A 17,517-nucleotide genomic window follows, 5' to 3' on the forward strand; every position below is an offset into this window, starting at 1 on the left:
GATTGAAATAAATCATGGATGAAACAATAAAATTATGAGTAAAACACCCCATCAAATTTAGTTTAAAATTTTTGTTATGTTATTTTGTTATGTTTATTATGTTTGCTCTCACTTCCTTTATGTGGCAGCTCAAATCTGCAATCAGTTTCTGTGCCTGGATCTATTTGGCTCTTGTGTGCATAAAATGGCCACACTTCGACAAAAACAATCAAATAACCGACTGACCCTCACAAGTAGAATACTGACAGTGCTCTAACACGTAACAAGCATAACTCTGACAACATAAATACGTTATGGTCGCGCGCGTGCACACACACACAACACGCTCCTGCATATAAGTAATGCATTGGAAATTCTGTAGAGGATTGTTTATGAATTCCTTGTACAGTTGAGTAGTAGTGGTGTAAGTTCTAGCCTGGGGACCCAATCCAGTAGGGCGGTCTGAAAACGACGTTAATTGACATAAATTGATGAATTTTAAATCAATATCGTAGGCGTACTTTTTCACACCCCTATCTCAAGTATAGGACAAGTTCGTCTCATATTTTGAAATCTGATGAATTTCACCGTGAAAACGATGCTTTTCGAAATGCGTCTCCATTGATGTAGGCGTAAAAACTATTCGAGTCAATAGTTTTACGCTGCCGTGAAAGAGGGGTCTTCAAACTTTGAAACATTTCGGGCTAAATTTAAATTTTACGATTTTATATACTTAATTTCTTTCATTACATATGAACTTTTACTAAATCTGAATCAGTCCTGTCATTAAATGTTTATTTTTCCGGAATTCCTAAAATCTCTTCTTTTTTACAAATTCTGTAATTCTGTAAAAAAAACATTGTTTTTTTATTACAGTGTTATCAATTACATTTCGTCGCTGCGAATAAACTCACAAATGCATTTTACAGCGGCGCCTGATGATAATGCTACCTCTCGATAACCTCTCTACAACGATATTTTTTCTTAGTCCCCAGAGTATCGTTATATCGAGGTTATAGTCTCTGCTTCACCACTAGATTGTGAAGTCACAAAATTTTTAACATGGATCTCTATTTAAACATTTCTAGTAAAAAAACCTTCGTTTCCTCATCCTGTAAATAAGGATGAATCGACTTACACTACTTTGACTTTAACCCCCTCAACTGTATTGAGTGTAGCTCTAAGTGATTTTTCGATTTTTTTTAAATCGTTTTTTAGTACAGCGCAACCTCGTTATAATGATACCCGATACAACGATATGTCCCTGTACAATAGTATATATTTTGAAATCGTATTTGAAATTACCTATAGTCTAATGTTAAACTCTTCTCGATTAAACGATATCCTACTACGATAAATCCCTCTATAATGATATTTTTGGGGAGATTTCGAAACTGTTACAACGATATTTTTTATATTTTGCTCAAAATTACCTTCAATATATTTTCAAAACCCACATCAGGTTTGTTCTTTCGAGGGCGTCTGATCTCATCATTATTTCGCACTCTCCACCCATTGAAGTGCTAACCCTCACAGCGGCAATGCCAAGATATATCGTCTGACTTGATCCCCTTTATTTTGGGAATCGCTCTCATTTCGGGATTAATGAGCCCAGATACCGTTGTAATGTTTTCACCTCTTGATAACGTGTTTTCTTTCCTCCTCGTCCTGTCAATCCACTGCCAGTGGGCAGAGTCAGCCTTTGTTCAAAGTCTGCTAACTGAAGGGGATGGAAAGGATGTTTTTCCTTTCCCTTTGAGTTAGTACACAATTAAGCATACAACATAAATAACAGAAAAAAATAGTTTTTTCTCTTTCTTGATTTTTTTATTATTATTATTTTTAGTTTCGGGGGGAAAACATTCATCAGCTCGCAATCGCAAAGAATATATTATTCTTGAATAAGTGTCAATTTCTACAAGATTTAGTGATTTACACTGTGGCAGTTATAATGCGGAACAGGAAATTTTTAAAAGCTGCTTAAGAGGGTAATGAAGTTGCTGTGAAGCTACACTCTCTGTATATTACATACAAGTATTGTGCGGGAAAACTACCTTATATATATATACCAGAGATGGAACAAGTAACTTAATTTCATTCATCAACTAATGAATTATCTTCCCCCCCCCCACCCCCCGCGAATAAACACTCATATATACGTTTTATGGTGATGCTAACAACGCCGATTGAGAAGGCATGTCAACAGCAGCATACATTTGGCAGCGCCTGAGATAATAATGCTACTTCTCGATGTAAAGATAACTTCCCTAAAACGGTATTTTTGCTTAGTCCGCATAGTTATCGCTATATTGAGGTTTAATTATAGTTATTTTGTCAAAGTGGTCGGTGGGTTTAACGAAAACTCCCCGAGGGCCACAAATGAATTAGTTATTCCCTGTTTCACATAAAGTCAATGGAGCTAAAAAAAGTTACATTTTTATTCGTAACCGGGCGAATTAATTTTCTTTAATCACTCTTAATCGAAGTTGGCGTCTTTTTCTTCCATCACAAACTCATGGTGACGTCTCTCTCTCTCTCTCTCTCTCTCTGTCTTGGGCCATAGAGATTTTGTACCATTTCGAGAGAGAATCGAAACAGTAATGGGAAGTTTCTCTAGCAAAAGGTCAATGGCCTGTTTTCTATAAGAGAGAGAGAAAGAGAGAGACAGTCTCCTCCTATCTCCTCAGAAAGAGAGAGAGAGAGAAAAGATTTCTCCTGTCTTATACCCCCCTTTCCAAGTCATTGGTAAGGTGGCTTCTTCCGCCATTAAGCTCTTTTTGAGTTGTTATAAAGGAACGAACGAGTTTGAGCTCTGCTTGCAGCAGCAATTCCGATTTCCTTCCAACACGAGCAGACGAATGTAATTTTACCGCCCATCCGTTTGTTGCTGCCCCTTTTACCATTACCTCTACCTACTTACTCACTTATCCCCTACCACATGCATACCCCCTACCCATTTTTTTTTTCTCTGGTGCAACCTGCAAGTGAGATCCAAAACCATTTCTTCTACAACAAGTACAACCTACCATCGTTTCCTCTGAATAATAGATGGACTCCTCTGCCAATGCACACGTTCCGATGCGCCTTTTGTTTATTGCTCTCTTTCTCATTTTATTTTATTCTTTCTTACTTGCTTCAATCCGTTTTCTCCAAATTTCTCTCTACTCTTTTTTTCTTTCACTTCTCCTCCCATCAGTAGTTTAGTTCAGTTTCTATAAATTGTTTTCGGTTGTTATTATTATTATTTTATTTTTCGTTTTCCTATCGTTTGTTGTTTACCTTTTCTCCATTTTCTACTGGTTTATTCATTGCTCTCCAAGTTGAAAACTTTTTCCCTTTTTCCGTATGATTATAACCAAACTAACAAAAAAAATGTGAGGAGGAAAAACGTCAATATATTTAATTATCTTTATTGAACGGTGGGTTATATTTTCACGTCGATGCTGTCCGAGTCATGGACTTACTGAGAAACATGTTTTATCTATATCTATGTAGTTTTTGATGAAACAGTATACGGTACGAAATTTATAGACTCAAATTCGTTTTCGGGTTATTATTTTTTTGGTTGCTAGTCCTTAAAATTCTAATAAAGTCTCAATGAAGAGTATCCTCAAAGAATAGAAATTGAAGGGACGTAAGATTGAACTAAACTATGGAAACACTACATCGGAATTGAGCTGTGATACTCCCGCAAAATAAAAACTAAGAGAAATATAGAAATTAAAAGTTTTATACGGGCCATAATGAAAAAATATCAATGAATAAAATTTGATTCTCTATTTTTAATACCGACAGAAATTTATCCCGAAAATTAATTTATTCGTGTAGATATTGATATGTTTAAGTTATTGTGACTTTTGCCACTTTTTCAGATGTTCAAATGACCAGTTCTAATTTAGAGATAATAATTTGTAAAAATGGAGAAATATCAAAAATTTCAATCGTTGATATCTCAACGAAATTTGAATTATTATGACGTGAATTTCTTTCGGCAAACAAAGCCGAGATTTTTAATAGACACAATTTGGTTATTTCTCCAATCACCATTACACTCAAGCATCTTAATCATAACTGAATTACCCTCTATGGCTGATAACTTTTCAAATTTTATTCAATCTTAGTCAGCGGTAGAATTTATATTGTTTTTGGACACAATTCGCGTTAAACTTCATACACTTATTAAGTACTTATTACGGATTATTTCCCTTCAAACCCTCGAAACGAGGGAAGGCATGAATATCCCAATACAGGACGCCACAAATTTATACTCTGAGCTTTTGTTTACTCTGTTCACAAGCAGCAAATTCAAATACACACAACGATGCGTCATGCCCATGTAGAGAACACTCGTAAAGTTTGTTTTTCCTGTTTCTCTCTCAGTTTCTCTTCGCTTCTTTGGCGAGTCTCCTTTTATTAGGATGCGAAATCCTTCTCTAAAATCCTCGAGAATTGCCGTTTTTCGATTGCCTTCAACAAGGTTTCACCTATTCCACAAACGTTATCGATGTCGCAAACACTCAATTTTCGCTTAACTTGACGTGATTAACAGAGAACTACTTCCCTCTAATTATCATTTTCCCACCACGCAAATGATATTTGATACATGACCATTATTCACGGGTATAAAAATTTACATAATATTAATTACAAATATTTGTGAGTGTGTGCAGAAATTTCTCAACAATATATATTTCTAGAAATTCAATTGGGTTTTGATATAGAAACTCTTATATATAAATATATGTATAGATTCAAAATTAAGGTTTTCACTTCAGTACAAAGCTTGTCTGCATGTTGCTATTTTGCATCAGTAGTCAAAAGAATATTGTAACGGAATCTCACCTTCACCAAGCTCAGGCTTCTCTTTTATTATCTGGGCCTGCAAAAAACAATTCCTACGATTATTCCGCATAATAGTTATAATATAATATTCTATATATATTAGTTATTAGTTCATCATTCCGGCATGACGTATACAAGATTGACGTATATTGGTATTGTATATACAGGGTGATTCAGAACTCATGGGCAAAATTTGAGGAGTGATAGAACACATCTGCACAAGCAGTTTTCGTCAATTATTGTATGGTCGTAACATTAGACAGCGCTGTCATTGACTGTATTAAGAGTATGTTTTGCCGTCATTTCTATCATGTGTAACAGAAGAGTCGGCTGATTTAATGGATTAGGAAAAGACGGGTATGCATTTTATGTGGGATCCGGAACTTTCGTCCCCGACATCTTGCCCCTGGAACGTTTCGTCTCCGTTACATTTGATCCCCGGAAATTTCGCCCACGGCGCGTTTGGCCCCGAAAAATTCACACCTGACATTTCACTTGCCCAAAACGTATGAGCGACCGTATGAGTGATTGACTGTGTGAGTGACCGTGTGAGTGACCAAGTGAGTATGAAATGGACTGTAGGAGTGCGTTAGTGACCGTACAAATGACTAATCGAGTTGCAGAATGACTCACCACGTGAGTGACCGTATCAACTAGTGTGCAATTGACTTTATGAGTGAATGACCGTATGAGTGACCACGTGACTGACCGAATGGCCGTATGAGTGACCAAATGAATGACCTCATGAGCGACCAAGTGATTAACTGTATGAGCGATCAAGTGAGTAATCGAGGGATTGACCGTGTGAGTGACCAAGGGAGTTACCGAGCGATGAAACGTTTGAGTGAATGAGTGACCAAGAGTGAGTGACCGATTAAATCTTATGTAATTTTTCAAGTGAGTGACTGAGTGATTGAGCATATGAGTGACCAAAGTAGAGACTGAGTAATTAACCGTAGGACTGACCGAGTGACTGACCGAATGGACGTATGAGTGACCAAGTGAATGACCGCATGAACGACCAAGTGTATGAGTGATCAAGTGAGTGATAGTGGGATTGACCGTGTCAGTGACAAAGGGAGGAATTGAGCGATGGAACGTTTGAGTGAATAAGTGACTGACCGAATGAGTGACCAAGTGAGTGGCTAATTGAATACTTTTGTAAGTTTCCTTGTGAATGATTGAGTGTATGAGTGACCGAGTGGCTGACGGAATGAAAGACAGAGTCAATGCTTGAATAAATTTGCGAGTGACTGAGTGATTGAGCATATGAGTGATCAAGGGAGAGACTGACTAATTAACCGTATGAGTGACCGAGTGACTGACCGCATGAGTGACCGAGTGGTTAACTGTATGAGTGACCAAGTGAGTGACTGTATATGTGACCAGGTGAGTGACGGTACGAGTGTTCAAGTGAGTGATCAAGGGACTGACCGTGTGAGTGACCAAGGGAGTTACTGAGTGATGGAACGCATAAGTGAATGTGTGACCGAGTGAGTGACTGCATGGGTGACCGAAAGATTGATAAAGTGAATGACTGCATGAGTGACCGAAAGATTGATAAAATGAATGACCGTATGATTGACCCAGTGAGCGATTGAGTGATTAACAGAGTGAGCGATTGAGTGATTAACAGAGTGAGCGATTGAGTGATTAACAGAGTGAGCGATTGAGTGATTGGCAAAGTGCGAGGGTGGAGTGTCTGCAAAGATGATCCTCCTCACCCCCTCCCTTTTTATAGGTGGTTACGTAGCACTAAAGACCAAGTGACTCACACCGGTGTGGTCACTCACACTATCATTCATATATTCACTCATACGGTCACGCGTATGGTCAAGGTAGGCAAAATGACAGAGGGTCAATTTCCAATTCACTTGATTACTCACTGAGTAACTCATATGATCACTCACTGGGTCACTCATATGGTCAGGGCAGGTGAAATGTCCGGGGATAAATTTTCAATTCACTCGATCACTCATATATTCATTCACTTGGTCACTCATGCGATCAGGGGAAGCAAAATGTCACGAGTAAATGTCCAACTCACTTGATCATTCATGTGGTCACTCCCTTGGTCACTTGTACCATCATTCATATGTTCACTCATACAGTCACGCGTACGATAAGGGCTGGCGAAATATCAGAGATAAATTTCCGATTTACTTGATTACTTACTGAGTCACTCATATGGTCACTCACTGAGTCACTCATATGGTCACTCACTGAGTCACTCATACGGTCACTCACTGAGTCACTCATATGGTCACTCACTGAGTCACTCATATGGTCAGGGCGAAATTCCCGGTGTGAAATGTCCGGGGCGAAATTTCCGGGGGCTAAATGTACCGGGGCCAAATGTACTGGGGACGAAACGTGCCAGGGGCGAGATGTCGGGGACGAAATGTCGGAGGCGAAATATCGGGGGCAAAGGTTCCGTGAACCATTTTATGTATGGTACTGACGGGAATGCTCTGGAAGCCCAAAGTTCCGGGAAGGTTTTCCGACAAGACGCATGGCAGATAAGTCGATTACAGACATCTTCGAATGATTGCGCCGATGTCTGTGTGAAACGGTTTTCTTGTGGTGTACACATTCCCGGCATGCTCTGTACTCTACATGCCGCTGTCAAAGTGAGTCTATTTCGCACCAGGTATCGATGCAATCACTCAAATTTCTTTCGATTTTTCGATCTGGCATGCGTCTTATGGGAAGAACCTCCCGGAGCAGAATTTGGACTTTCAGAGCATTTCCTTCCACAGCACCTTGCATGAAATGCCCGTCCGCCTTCTCTTCACTCGTTAAATCAGCCAATCCAATGGTTGCAAAACCAGCACTTTATGCGTTCAATGACAGCATCGTCTAGAGCAGTGTTTCTTAACCTTTTTTTGCCCGTGGCCCCCTTCGAACCATATTTTTTTCTCGTGGTTCCCCTGTCCTACCCAGAGTTTTCAAATCTCATCTAAAAGCAAGACACTTTATACGTATTGAAATGAATTTTTTCTGTGAATTTGTACGGAACGAAAATTTTGCAAAGAAAATTGGCCTCCAGACCAGTAGCCTAGAATTTATTGATCTCCCCGCTAGTCCGAGTTCTATCAGGACCGTCTCAATATCATGGGGGTCCCCCCCTCCTTACGCAAAGTGATGCTATGGTAGTCCCATACTTTATTTGGAAATAAACAGCCTACATATTTCCTACTTATTTTCAAAATTAATTGTACTATACAAAATATCATAAGGTGGGGTCACTTATGGGCATGACCCCCTCACAAGACTGGGACTCACAGAGCTACAGTCCAGGGCCTAATATGGTTTTCATCATTTTTTTTTTGTTTTTCATACAATAAATTTCATATAGAGAAGGGGGGTCTGAAAAATTTGGCCGGGGACTTGAGAAAACCCCATCCTAGGGAACTTGTTGCAAAATGTAGGTGGTGAGGCCTGGGTGGGTCCATGCCCTAAAGAAGGCCCTGGTTTTATGGGTGGTTTTGTTGGATTCTCTCTCTCACTGTGTTAGTCACTAATATAAAATCTTTATCTCTTCACACCTTAATTTTTCTTCTCAGCTCTCCAAACCCCTCTGTCATAGCCCCATTCTCCATTTTCTTCCGTGGCCCCCTTCAAGTATCCCAGTACCACACGGGGGGCCCCCGGTTGAGAACCACTGCTCTAGAGGTTAGTCGCTTGCGTTACGACCAAATATTGCAACCTTTTGTAGATTCCAGGCCACTTCATTCGTTTGAAAACGTGCTGCGAGTCACTTGAGTGATCTGTCAATCCGTCACGAACAGCTTAAGTGATCTGGAACAGCGCCATAGGTTACTTGAAAGATCTGTAAATGTACTTCAAGTCACTTAAGCAATCTGCATACGTGCCGTGGGTCAATTAAGGGATCTGATAATGTGCCGCTTAGATCATTTTTAAAAAAATCGATTTCACGTAGCGGGCCACATCAGATGACTCCAAAAACACATTTGGCGCGCGGGTCATGGGATGATCATGTACGATGTATTTTATGACAAAAATTGTTTTTTTAGGTGTTTTCTCTCCATCACTTTTGTCGATGAATCACCACCCTGTATAACATGAAATGAGCGGTACGCAAAACAAATGAAGTCAACTTACGGTATTTGGATGTTGTTGCATTCCGTAGCCCATGACTTTGTTCAAGTCGTTGTTGTCATCCATCGATTCGATAGGCGGTTTGCCGTCCGGACGCTCGTAAATGAAAGGCGACTTGTCCACGGCGGAAACTTCCTCTTGCCTCGATGTGGTCCTGAACGGATTAGTGTCCGACCTGAAAGGATTTTTCCCTGTTCTCGGCAACGTACTAACCTCTGGAGGATGGTGCTGATGATGGTGATGCATCTGCACGTCTGGCCCGTTTTCGTGTTGACGGGGCGAGTCTTGGCTTATATCCGGTGGTAGCTGCTGTTGCTTGAGTCCTCGAGTTCCAGCGTTGGGGCCACCGGGTATTTTCTCGCGTTGGTGTTGCTGAGGACCTTGCCTCTGTGGCTGCTGACCATCTGCCTGGTTTCTGATTTGAGCAGGCAGTTGCTGCGCCTTGTTAGCACCGTAATACTGAACTGTGTGCTCCGGCCCGGTGCTCTCAAGAGCATGATGGTTATGAATTTTGTTCTGCTGAGTGACACCCTCGGCTGGATGTTGTGCATCGTGCGCATCACGAGAGCGGTCCTGGGGAGGTAGGTGCTCGTGATCTTGTTGCCTGAATTGTTGCTGTGCTTGTTTCGTCGGAGGTCGATCTTGAACGGATATTTGATTTGGGACTTCTTGCGGGTGATGTTGAGCGTTTTGATGCTGCTGCTGCATTTTGTGAGGGGGGTATTGTTGGTGATGGTGGTTTTGCTGGTTCGGGCCTCCCTGGGGATGTTGTTGTGGCTGTTGTGGGTGAGACTTGTTATGCTGGATCTGTTGGTGTTGAACGGGTACTTTCTGAGGAGGAGGATGTTGAGGAGAGGCTGTCTGGGCATTTGAGTGGTTCGGACCATAAACAGTCTTCTGAAGATGTTGCTGCTGCTGCTGCATTTGTTGAGCGTGTTGCTGCTGCTGATGATATACAGGGTGTTGTGGTTGAGGGCCGATGCCTTGCTGTTGAGGCATCGCTGGGTGCTGAGGATGATGAACATTCGGGGGACGCTGCTGGTGGACATTCGGATGATGAGGTTGTTGCTGTGGGTGATGAGGAGGTTGTCCAGGTAACTGCTGAGGCTGTCCGGGATGTTGTAATGGCCCGTGGTGTTGTGGCTGTGGATGTTGTGGCCCAGCGTGAAGCTGAGGACGATGAAGTCTCGGCGGAGCTTCTGGATGAGGATGTGGTATGGGATGGGGATGAGCGGGAGGAGGTTGATGGGGTCTCGGATGCTGTGGCCCTTGCTGTGGAGGCAACGATCTTCTCGGAGGTGGTTGCTGTTGTGGAAACTCTTGAGGTTTTTGTTGGGAACCGGAGAAACTCCCTGATCGGGACCTCGGTCCTCCAGGAGGTTGTGGAGGATCTGTTCCTGGTAAGTTACGAGCTGAGTTTGGTGGAAGTTGCTGCTGCATTTGAGGTGCTGGTGGTCCCTGTCTCCGATTTCCAACATGATCTTCCCTATTTTGCTGCAGTGGTGGGGGCTCCTCTTTGTCTGTAATTGGCGCAGCGGGTGAAAGTTGCGGGTAATTTTTAGCGCATGTAACGCACATCCAAACGTGTTTCTGAAAATAAGTGGATGAAGAATTAATCCAAATACACAGCCAAAATGATTTAAAAGGGACATGCAACTTTTAAGAGAAGGCCGTTCAAAAGAAAAGTTAAAAGCAAATATTTAACCGTGTTATTTTCAAAAAACGTTTCATTTTCTAAATCTCTTGTCATTCTCTGTAATGCCACTTCATAAAAAAAAAAAGTTTTTATATGTATAAAAACGGAGGAAAAAGCAAACCTTATTTCTATCTCTCTTTCTCTCTCTCCCTTTAAAAGAAGCCCGTAAACATGAATAACTTCATAACGACATAAAGCCAACTTAAAGCAGATGTTTCTTTTAATGTATAGTTCCTACGCTACTGCCTTCTCGACCGTGAATTATCTTTTCAATATCATGGACGAATAAAACACACTCGGACTAAAAGTAATATTTTCTTAGTAAATGGATATCCAGACGATGATGATGATGACAATTCCCGTTGTAATGTCGGAATTTCCGAAGGCAAAATGGTCGGGAACAATATATATAACTTATATGTAGGTATTGGTATAACATTTACATTTTCCTTTGTCTTTTATCAGGAGCTGCTCAGTGGAGCAGTGAGAGTTGAATGGTTTCTCTGATCGATTTACTAAAGATACACCGCAGAGATGATTTCAAGACAAGTGCATGTCGACTCTGATGGCTGTTTTATCATCGTTTCCGGACTCATTGTCCTTCCTCTTACCTGGTTTGTTTCTGGAATTTTGTTATTTTAATACTCGAAATGATGATAGAAATGTCCATTTCTATCATCTAACACAAAGGGAAACTTCTGATAGGTGATATTAAATTTTCTTTTCAGTTGAAATGATAATTCGAGATAAGCGAATAGAGAATGCCCGGGGTTTCATTCTTCAAAAGTTCTCTTTGCATTCTCTTGAAATGATTCTTCCACTTCTCGGGGCTTAGTTCGTCCTGGACTAGAGTATGCCGTAAGGTTTAGGAGACCATTCCTACAAAGGAACATAGAGTTTGTTGAGGGGTTGCAGAGAAGAGCTCTTGGTGGCACACGAGGCTTGAAGAGAGACTTGATTTCTTGAATACGTTCATGGGTCGGGGGTATGATCGAAGTGTTTCTCCCTAACTGGGGCTGTCAATAAATGGAATTGCTCACCTGTGGGGGCACGTTCAAAAAGAAGTACGACAAACATAAATGGGATAAATCAAGAAGCTATCCATACTTAAAATTAGACAACCATAATCTTTTTATGGGCAATGTATTATATATATATTTTTTGTGATATATTTTCTTATTTTGGGTTGTTGTATGTTAAGTTATATTTGGTTATATTGTAAGTTAGTTATAATATTGTAAATTATATTTAGCATCCATATGTTTTACGGGCATCTTTTTTCAGCCACCTCGTTGGGCAATTTGCCTGTTGTGGTGTAAAATCAAAGAGTACCTATATAACTTTATTTCTACGTATAAAATCTATTGATGTCTCGAATTGACTACGATATTCATATTAGGATATGTCAAAAGGTCGTAGATGAATAATAAGGTCGTAATTTCTTATGGGTGGTAAGTGTATTATACTTTTCTTACAGTTTTTTGTTTTCCCATGAAAATTGCTTTTATTTTGATATCTATTTAGTTTTAAATGCACAAAAAATGGAAATCTTTTTTTTTTCTTTGTTTGGTATTATTCATTATATCGATAAAAAAAAAGATAACGAACTCGATTACTCGATTCGGGCTTCATGGGAAACCAGGTACTATTCTTTTGTCACAAATAATCATCAAATCAAAAATATAAAATTTTACTGTTGCCCGAACTAGACTCGGGCGTTTGAACGGCAAAACGAATGGGAGGATGAAGAAGCATCTGGTAGGAAAGTTCACCGCATAGTTAAGACGTTGAAGGCAAAAAGCCTAAATTGGAAAAGAGAGGCCATAATGTTCCTAACGGGACATGGTCCTTTTCTAGAGCAGCTCCACCTGTTCGAAATCCTCAAAAGCCCTCACTGTAGATGCGATAAAAATCGGGAACGAGTTGCACTGCGGCACCAAACGTTCAGCAACGCCACTAACATGCTCTAGCAATTAGAAATATTGACAACCAGAGGAGAAAAATACCAGAAAGGTAAGCTCTAATAATAAAGATTAAAAACTTCGGGAAATTTATGGAAGAAAATGCATATCTGGTACGAAGAAATCCGTTGACCATAATGGTCGAACCAAGCACCATCACAAGTTCCAGAAGATTCCCAAGAATCAGACGACTGGTTCTTCATATGCTGAGGAGTCTGAGGACAAGGGGGGGGGAGGAGGGCTTTTTAGTGAATAATGCTTCAATTTAATTGTCGTTGCAGCGCTGCCACATCCCTTGTCAACTTTACTTCCCACTTCAATGACAAATTTTATTATGTATACAATGTATATATAGGGTGCATAAGTAACAGTGCGTATGGCATTTTACTGGCGAACCATTGACCCTAGAGGCATACTTCCAATTAAAAATATGCAAATAACGTCTGGTACTCAGATATGTTATTCATGTTGCAAGGGGTTACATAGTAATTGAAATTTTAAAAAAAATTAGCGTTTTATGCAGTCCCCGTTCACTCAAAAACCCAATCGGAAAGTTGTGCCCTGTCTCTCTTGATGCCAACTAAAAATGTTTCAAATTTCTAAGTGCCATATTTACTGAGATATTCGAATTCGAAAAACGGAGAAAAGTTGCAGAAAAACAGCATTGCATGCGGGTAAAACGGGTTTTTTACGTGAAATTTTTCTACTATTTTCACCGGTCCACACTTGTAGAAATGTTAAAAATTTTAACCCATAGAGAAATATGGGCGGCTTTTTTCCTCAGATATTAAGGAAACAGATATTTTCTGGATATTATGCCGAGGTGAACTCGAAAAAAAAGTCATCAAGAACAGCCCTGGTGGAGACCAGATGACGTTTCTTTCCGAGTTCACCTCGGCATAATATCCAGAAAATATGTTTCCTTTAATTTAGCCGGTAATTTCCCGAACTTCTTGTCCCATAACCCTCTTCTTCAACTTCTCTCTCTTCAATTTTTTTTTATTTTTCACCGTCTTTTAACTCAAATAAGTTGATAGAATCCTTTATTAAACCCATGGCTTCTACGCCCCCCCCCTGGATTATCTCATGCTGCCTACCTTGGGAAACACTACTTTAGCCAATTTGCGAAGAGGCCGGACTGCAAACACCATCACAAGTTCCGTTATACTAAATTCTTACATTTATTGTGAAAAACTAAAAGCGAAATTTTGTTTTCTTCTAAAAATGGAAGACAGAAAAAGCAAAAAAGACTTATCGAGTGCGAAGATGTGATTTCTTTTCTCGTTTCCTTCTCAGATGCGGATCTCATCTCCTATTTCCTCGGCAGAGGGCCCTCCAACGGTACGTAGCATGCGGAAGATACCGATTAGCATTCAACACAGGCAGCTTCGTCCTAAGCTTTAACTTAGGTAAAGGGTGAGGAGAAAAAAAATGAAAGGATTCCAGAGAAATCCATGGCAAAAGCAATGAACAACATCTCTGGAAAGAAATTCGCTCCCTTCGAGAGCGAAATACGGAGAAAAAAATGCCAGTTAAAAAAAGAAATGTATCTAAAAGGTATTCCAGAGATGATCGTTGTGGAACCTGGAGGATTCTCGTGCACGCATCCATATCATAACAGCAGATAAACCTTAATGTGGAGATTCGAAATGCACAAAAAAAAAAAATGCTTTCTGTTGAAAAATGCGTTCAAAATGTTGCTGTTGTAGTTTCTCAATTCAATTGGATTAGATTCATGTTTTTTGTATTTTTCTCGTTATGGTTCCCTGTAATTACCGTTCTGGATCCGCTGCCAGTACTTCAAAACAGCTCCAAATAATAAAATTAGAATAAGCTTGCGAATTTCTGATCTCGGAATAATCAAAACTAATGGGTTTTCTCAATTAGATGAAAAATTAACTTCTGTTGTTTTGCCAGAAATTCGAAAAATAATCAAAAAAAACTTGTTTTGGTTATTTTTCTTGGAAATTTATGAGAATCACTGGATATTTTGATTTTTATTGGAACTATGCTCACTGTGTAAGAGGAAGGGTATAGTAACTCGAGTATAGTAATATAGTAAATATTATTAAATCGAATTCATATTCATTCGCATAAGAACCAAGTACAGTATAAAATAAAAACAAAATGTGTGAAGAGAAAACAACCAAGGAGAAAATAAGTTACTTTCAAGAAAGATACTTACTTTAAGACTTACTTTTAAGAATTAAAGTCAAACGCACACGCAGTAATTACAACATCGAAATTTCCACGAAATTTTGTCGTTATAACCGAGCTGTCACTACAACTGAGGTTGACGTTTTTAAAAGACCTTTCCTGACGGAAAATTTAACCAAAGGAAATCAAACACTATGCGTGAAGTTTTTATTTAATTTTGATTATGGTGACCATATTTAATCGAGAAAAATACAAGAAACTGAGACAATTGATACGTGACATCGCCGATTCTCACCGATCATGTTGCCAATTGTCGGCGAAACCACCGAATACTGTTTAAAAATAGCCCTTAACGAGAAATACAGTGCTGCAGCAAGTCTGTTAAAATGTATTTCACCGGAAAAAACTGAACGTGTGGAAAAATACGTAGATGAATGATATACAATGAATGAATATCCACAATTTATAAATTTTTCAAATTATCCTCATCCCCGATTCCAGTCACAAGATTAGAAATTAAAATATCCTTCGCCGAAAATAAGGGACATTTTTACAGGGAAATGCGTCGGGAAGGGTAAAATACTGGAATGTTTTGCATACTGTGGTACTGTCAATGAGCCAGTCGGAGCATCAAACATGTAATAAATCTTTTTTACAACGTTAGGCATAAACAGAATAACGGACGAACATTACCTAAATGTGCTCAGCTCTAAGCTTAAGAATTTTTCTTGGAAAAGCGACAAAAATCTTTTTTCCGAAGTAGTTCATTCTCATTATTCTCTATCGGAATCAACGCAGACGGTCAATTGAAAGGCATAAAAACTTAAAGGAGAAATCAAGTAAATAAAAATGTAATACTAGGGACATAGGGGCATCATATAAGAACATAGGACTTTTTTCATTGGGCTATTGCTGCAACATAATCGCACATACACCTGATACACATTCTTCTGCGGCATTACTTACGCATCGGTACATGTCGGAATGTGTGGTGTGTATATCTGAGTGCATGTGTGGCCCCTAACGTATTTATGTTGCCAGAGTTGTACTTGTTTTGTGGTGTTGCCATCTGCTTTCCATATTTCGAAGTGAAGATGGCAAATACTCGAATTTTTCATATTGTGTAAGTATCGAGTTGTACAAAATAATACCTATATAGATTGCTATCGAATGGCGTCATCTATCTCTTTGAATGTGACGTTTCTGATGATATTTTTCACGGGAATATGCGAAAATATTTGATTTAAATGTCCTCTACCTCCTTTAAAATTTTCAACGTGAAGTTTTGAACTACCCTGTACACTTAATACACTAGTCAAATCATTCAATCCAACAAGCATAAAAAAAAAAGCATGGACAAAATGTGAAATATGTTGCAGTGATGCCGAACATAAATTTTCTTGTTTTTTTCTCCAATTTATTTAAGGAACTCCAAAAGAGTGTCTCATATTTTTTATTCTTTCTGGCATCGTTTCAGTTCTTCTCCATTCATTGCATTGCTTGCAAAGTATCCATAATAAGAAACTCAAAAGCACAAACTAATTCAATTGTGAATAGGAGCAGAGGCATTGAACGAATAAAATAAATAAATAAATGAATGAATGAATGGCGGAAAGGATACGTTAGAATACAAAAAAAAAATTGAAAGAGAATATTTTCCTAGGATACAGGAATTCATAAACGAGAGTACTTACTTCCTTTAGGCGAGATCCCTACGGGGTTCTCACCACAAACGAGAGCTGTTCCATCTCCTACGCACTAATAAAGTATGGAGATGGAAAAATAAAAAATGGAGCCTTATGTCAATTTCTTTCTCACCATTCGTGAATTGTTTTACGTCTTCGGGGAGAAGAGAATCGAGTTTGATCTTCTTTCGGACTTATTCTTTATCATCGATTTTTCTCGTAAGAAATATCGAAAAGAGACACAAATCAAACACGGGCTCAATTTGCCTTTTATTTTGCCCCGGGGCTCTTCTTTCATCTTATGAACACTCGGGCTTGTCGCAAATAATTCAGTTGCGATCCCTTTTCTTAAGAGTGTGTGCTTTGATTCTAAAACTAATGTAGTCTGAATTTATAAAAAGCAGGAAACCCTAAATAATAGCATTGTCATTACTTTGGACCAATTTTGGAATGTATTTTTCGCCTGTGACGATGTAAAAGAAAAAAAAAGTAGTTTGCATGTAAAAAAAATTGCCCGTGCCCTCCAATGGGCATTCAAAAGCATCTACGCTACGGCATGTTTCAGAAAAGACTCCCCAACTTTGAAATGACATAATATGGAAATAATGATAATATTTGCAGTAGTTTGTTTGTTGGGCAGGCCTGAAATTTTTAGCACACCGGTTTGCAAAACTAATTATAATTTTTAATAATAGACGGTGCCACAGTCGTTCATTTCACTACTAGTGGTTCAGTTCAATTAAAAAATTTAATTTTTCTCATTCAATCTCCGGAAAATGTGATCAATAGCCTGGATAAAACTTATGAATTTCCCAGATACTCTTGTTTACTAAAATCATAAAAACAATATATATTCTATATATATATATATATACACATATATATAAAAGATGTGCCTTTTGAGAAGCAAAGTGAAGCCTTTCTGAACAGTTACTGTGTGCAGTACCTGTAAAGTGCTACAGGGTTCTTTTATCAGAAGGGTGTTCATATTTTCAGAAATTTCATGATTTGTGAAAGTAAGAAGAAACGAATATAATGCTAATGAATTTTGTATATAACAAATTTTTTTCAATAA

The 17,517-nt window shown here is 39.0% G+C and overlaps 1 protein-coding gene across 2 annotated transcripts in view; it reads right to left on the reverse strand.

Annotated features, from left to right (window-relative positions):
• Positions 1–17,517, reverse strand: part of LOC149084237 (uncharacterized) — a 165,912-nt gene that overhangs the window by 41,602 nt on the left and 106,793 nt on the right. For both annotated transcript variants that reach the window (XM_089234586.1, XM_089234585.1), the window contains exons 3-4: positions 8,947–10,533; positions 4,822–4,858 (exon numbers count right to left, since the gene is read on the reverse strand). In XM_089234586.1, coding sequence (XP_089090712.1) covers positions 4,822–4,858; positions 8,947–10,533 — 1,624 coding nt within the window. The remainder of the gene's footprint in view (positions 1–4,821; positions 4,859–8,946; positions 10,534–17,517) is intronic.

The sequence above is a fragment of the Pholcus phalangioides genome, unplaced genomic scaffold (assembly GCF_987345545.1).
Source record: "Pholcus phalangioides strain wild (caught in Gottingen) unplaced genomic scaffold, Ppha-v1.0 ptg000008l_1, whole genome shotgun sequence".
Classification (NCBI taxonomy): Eukaryota; Metazoa; Arthropoda; class Arachnida; order Araneae; family Pholcidae; genus Pholcus; species Pholcus phalangioides.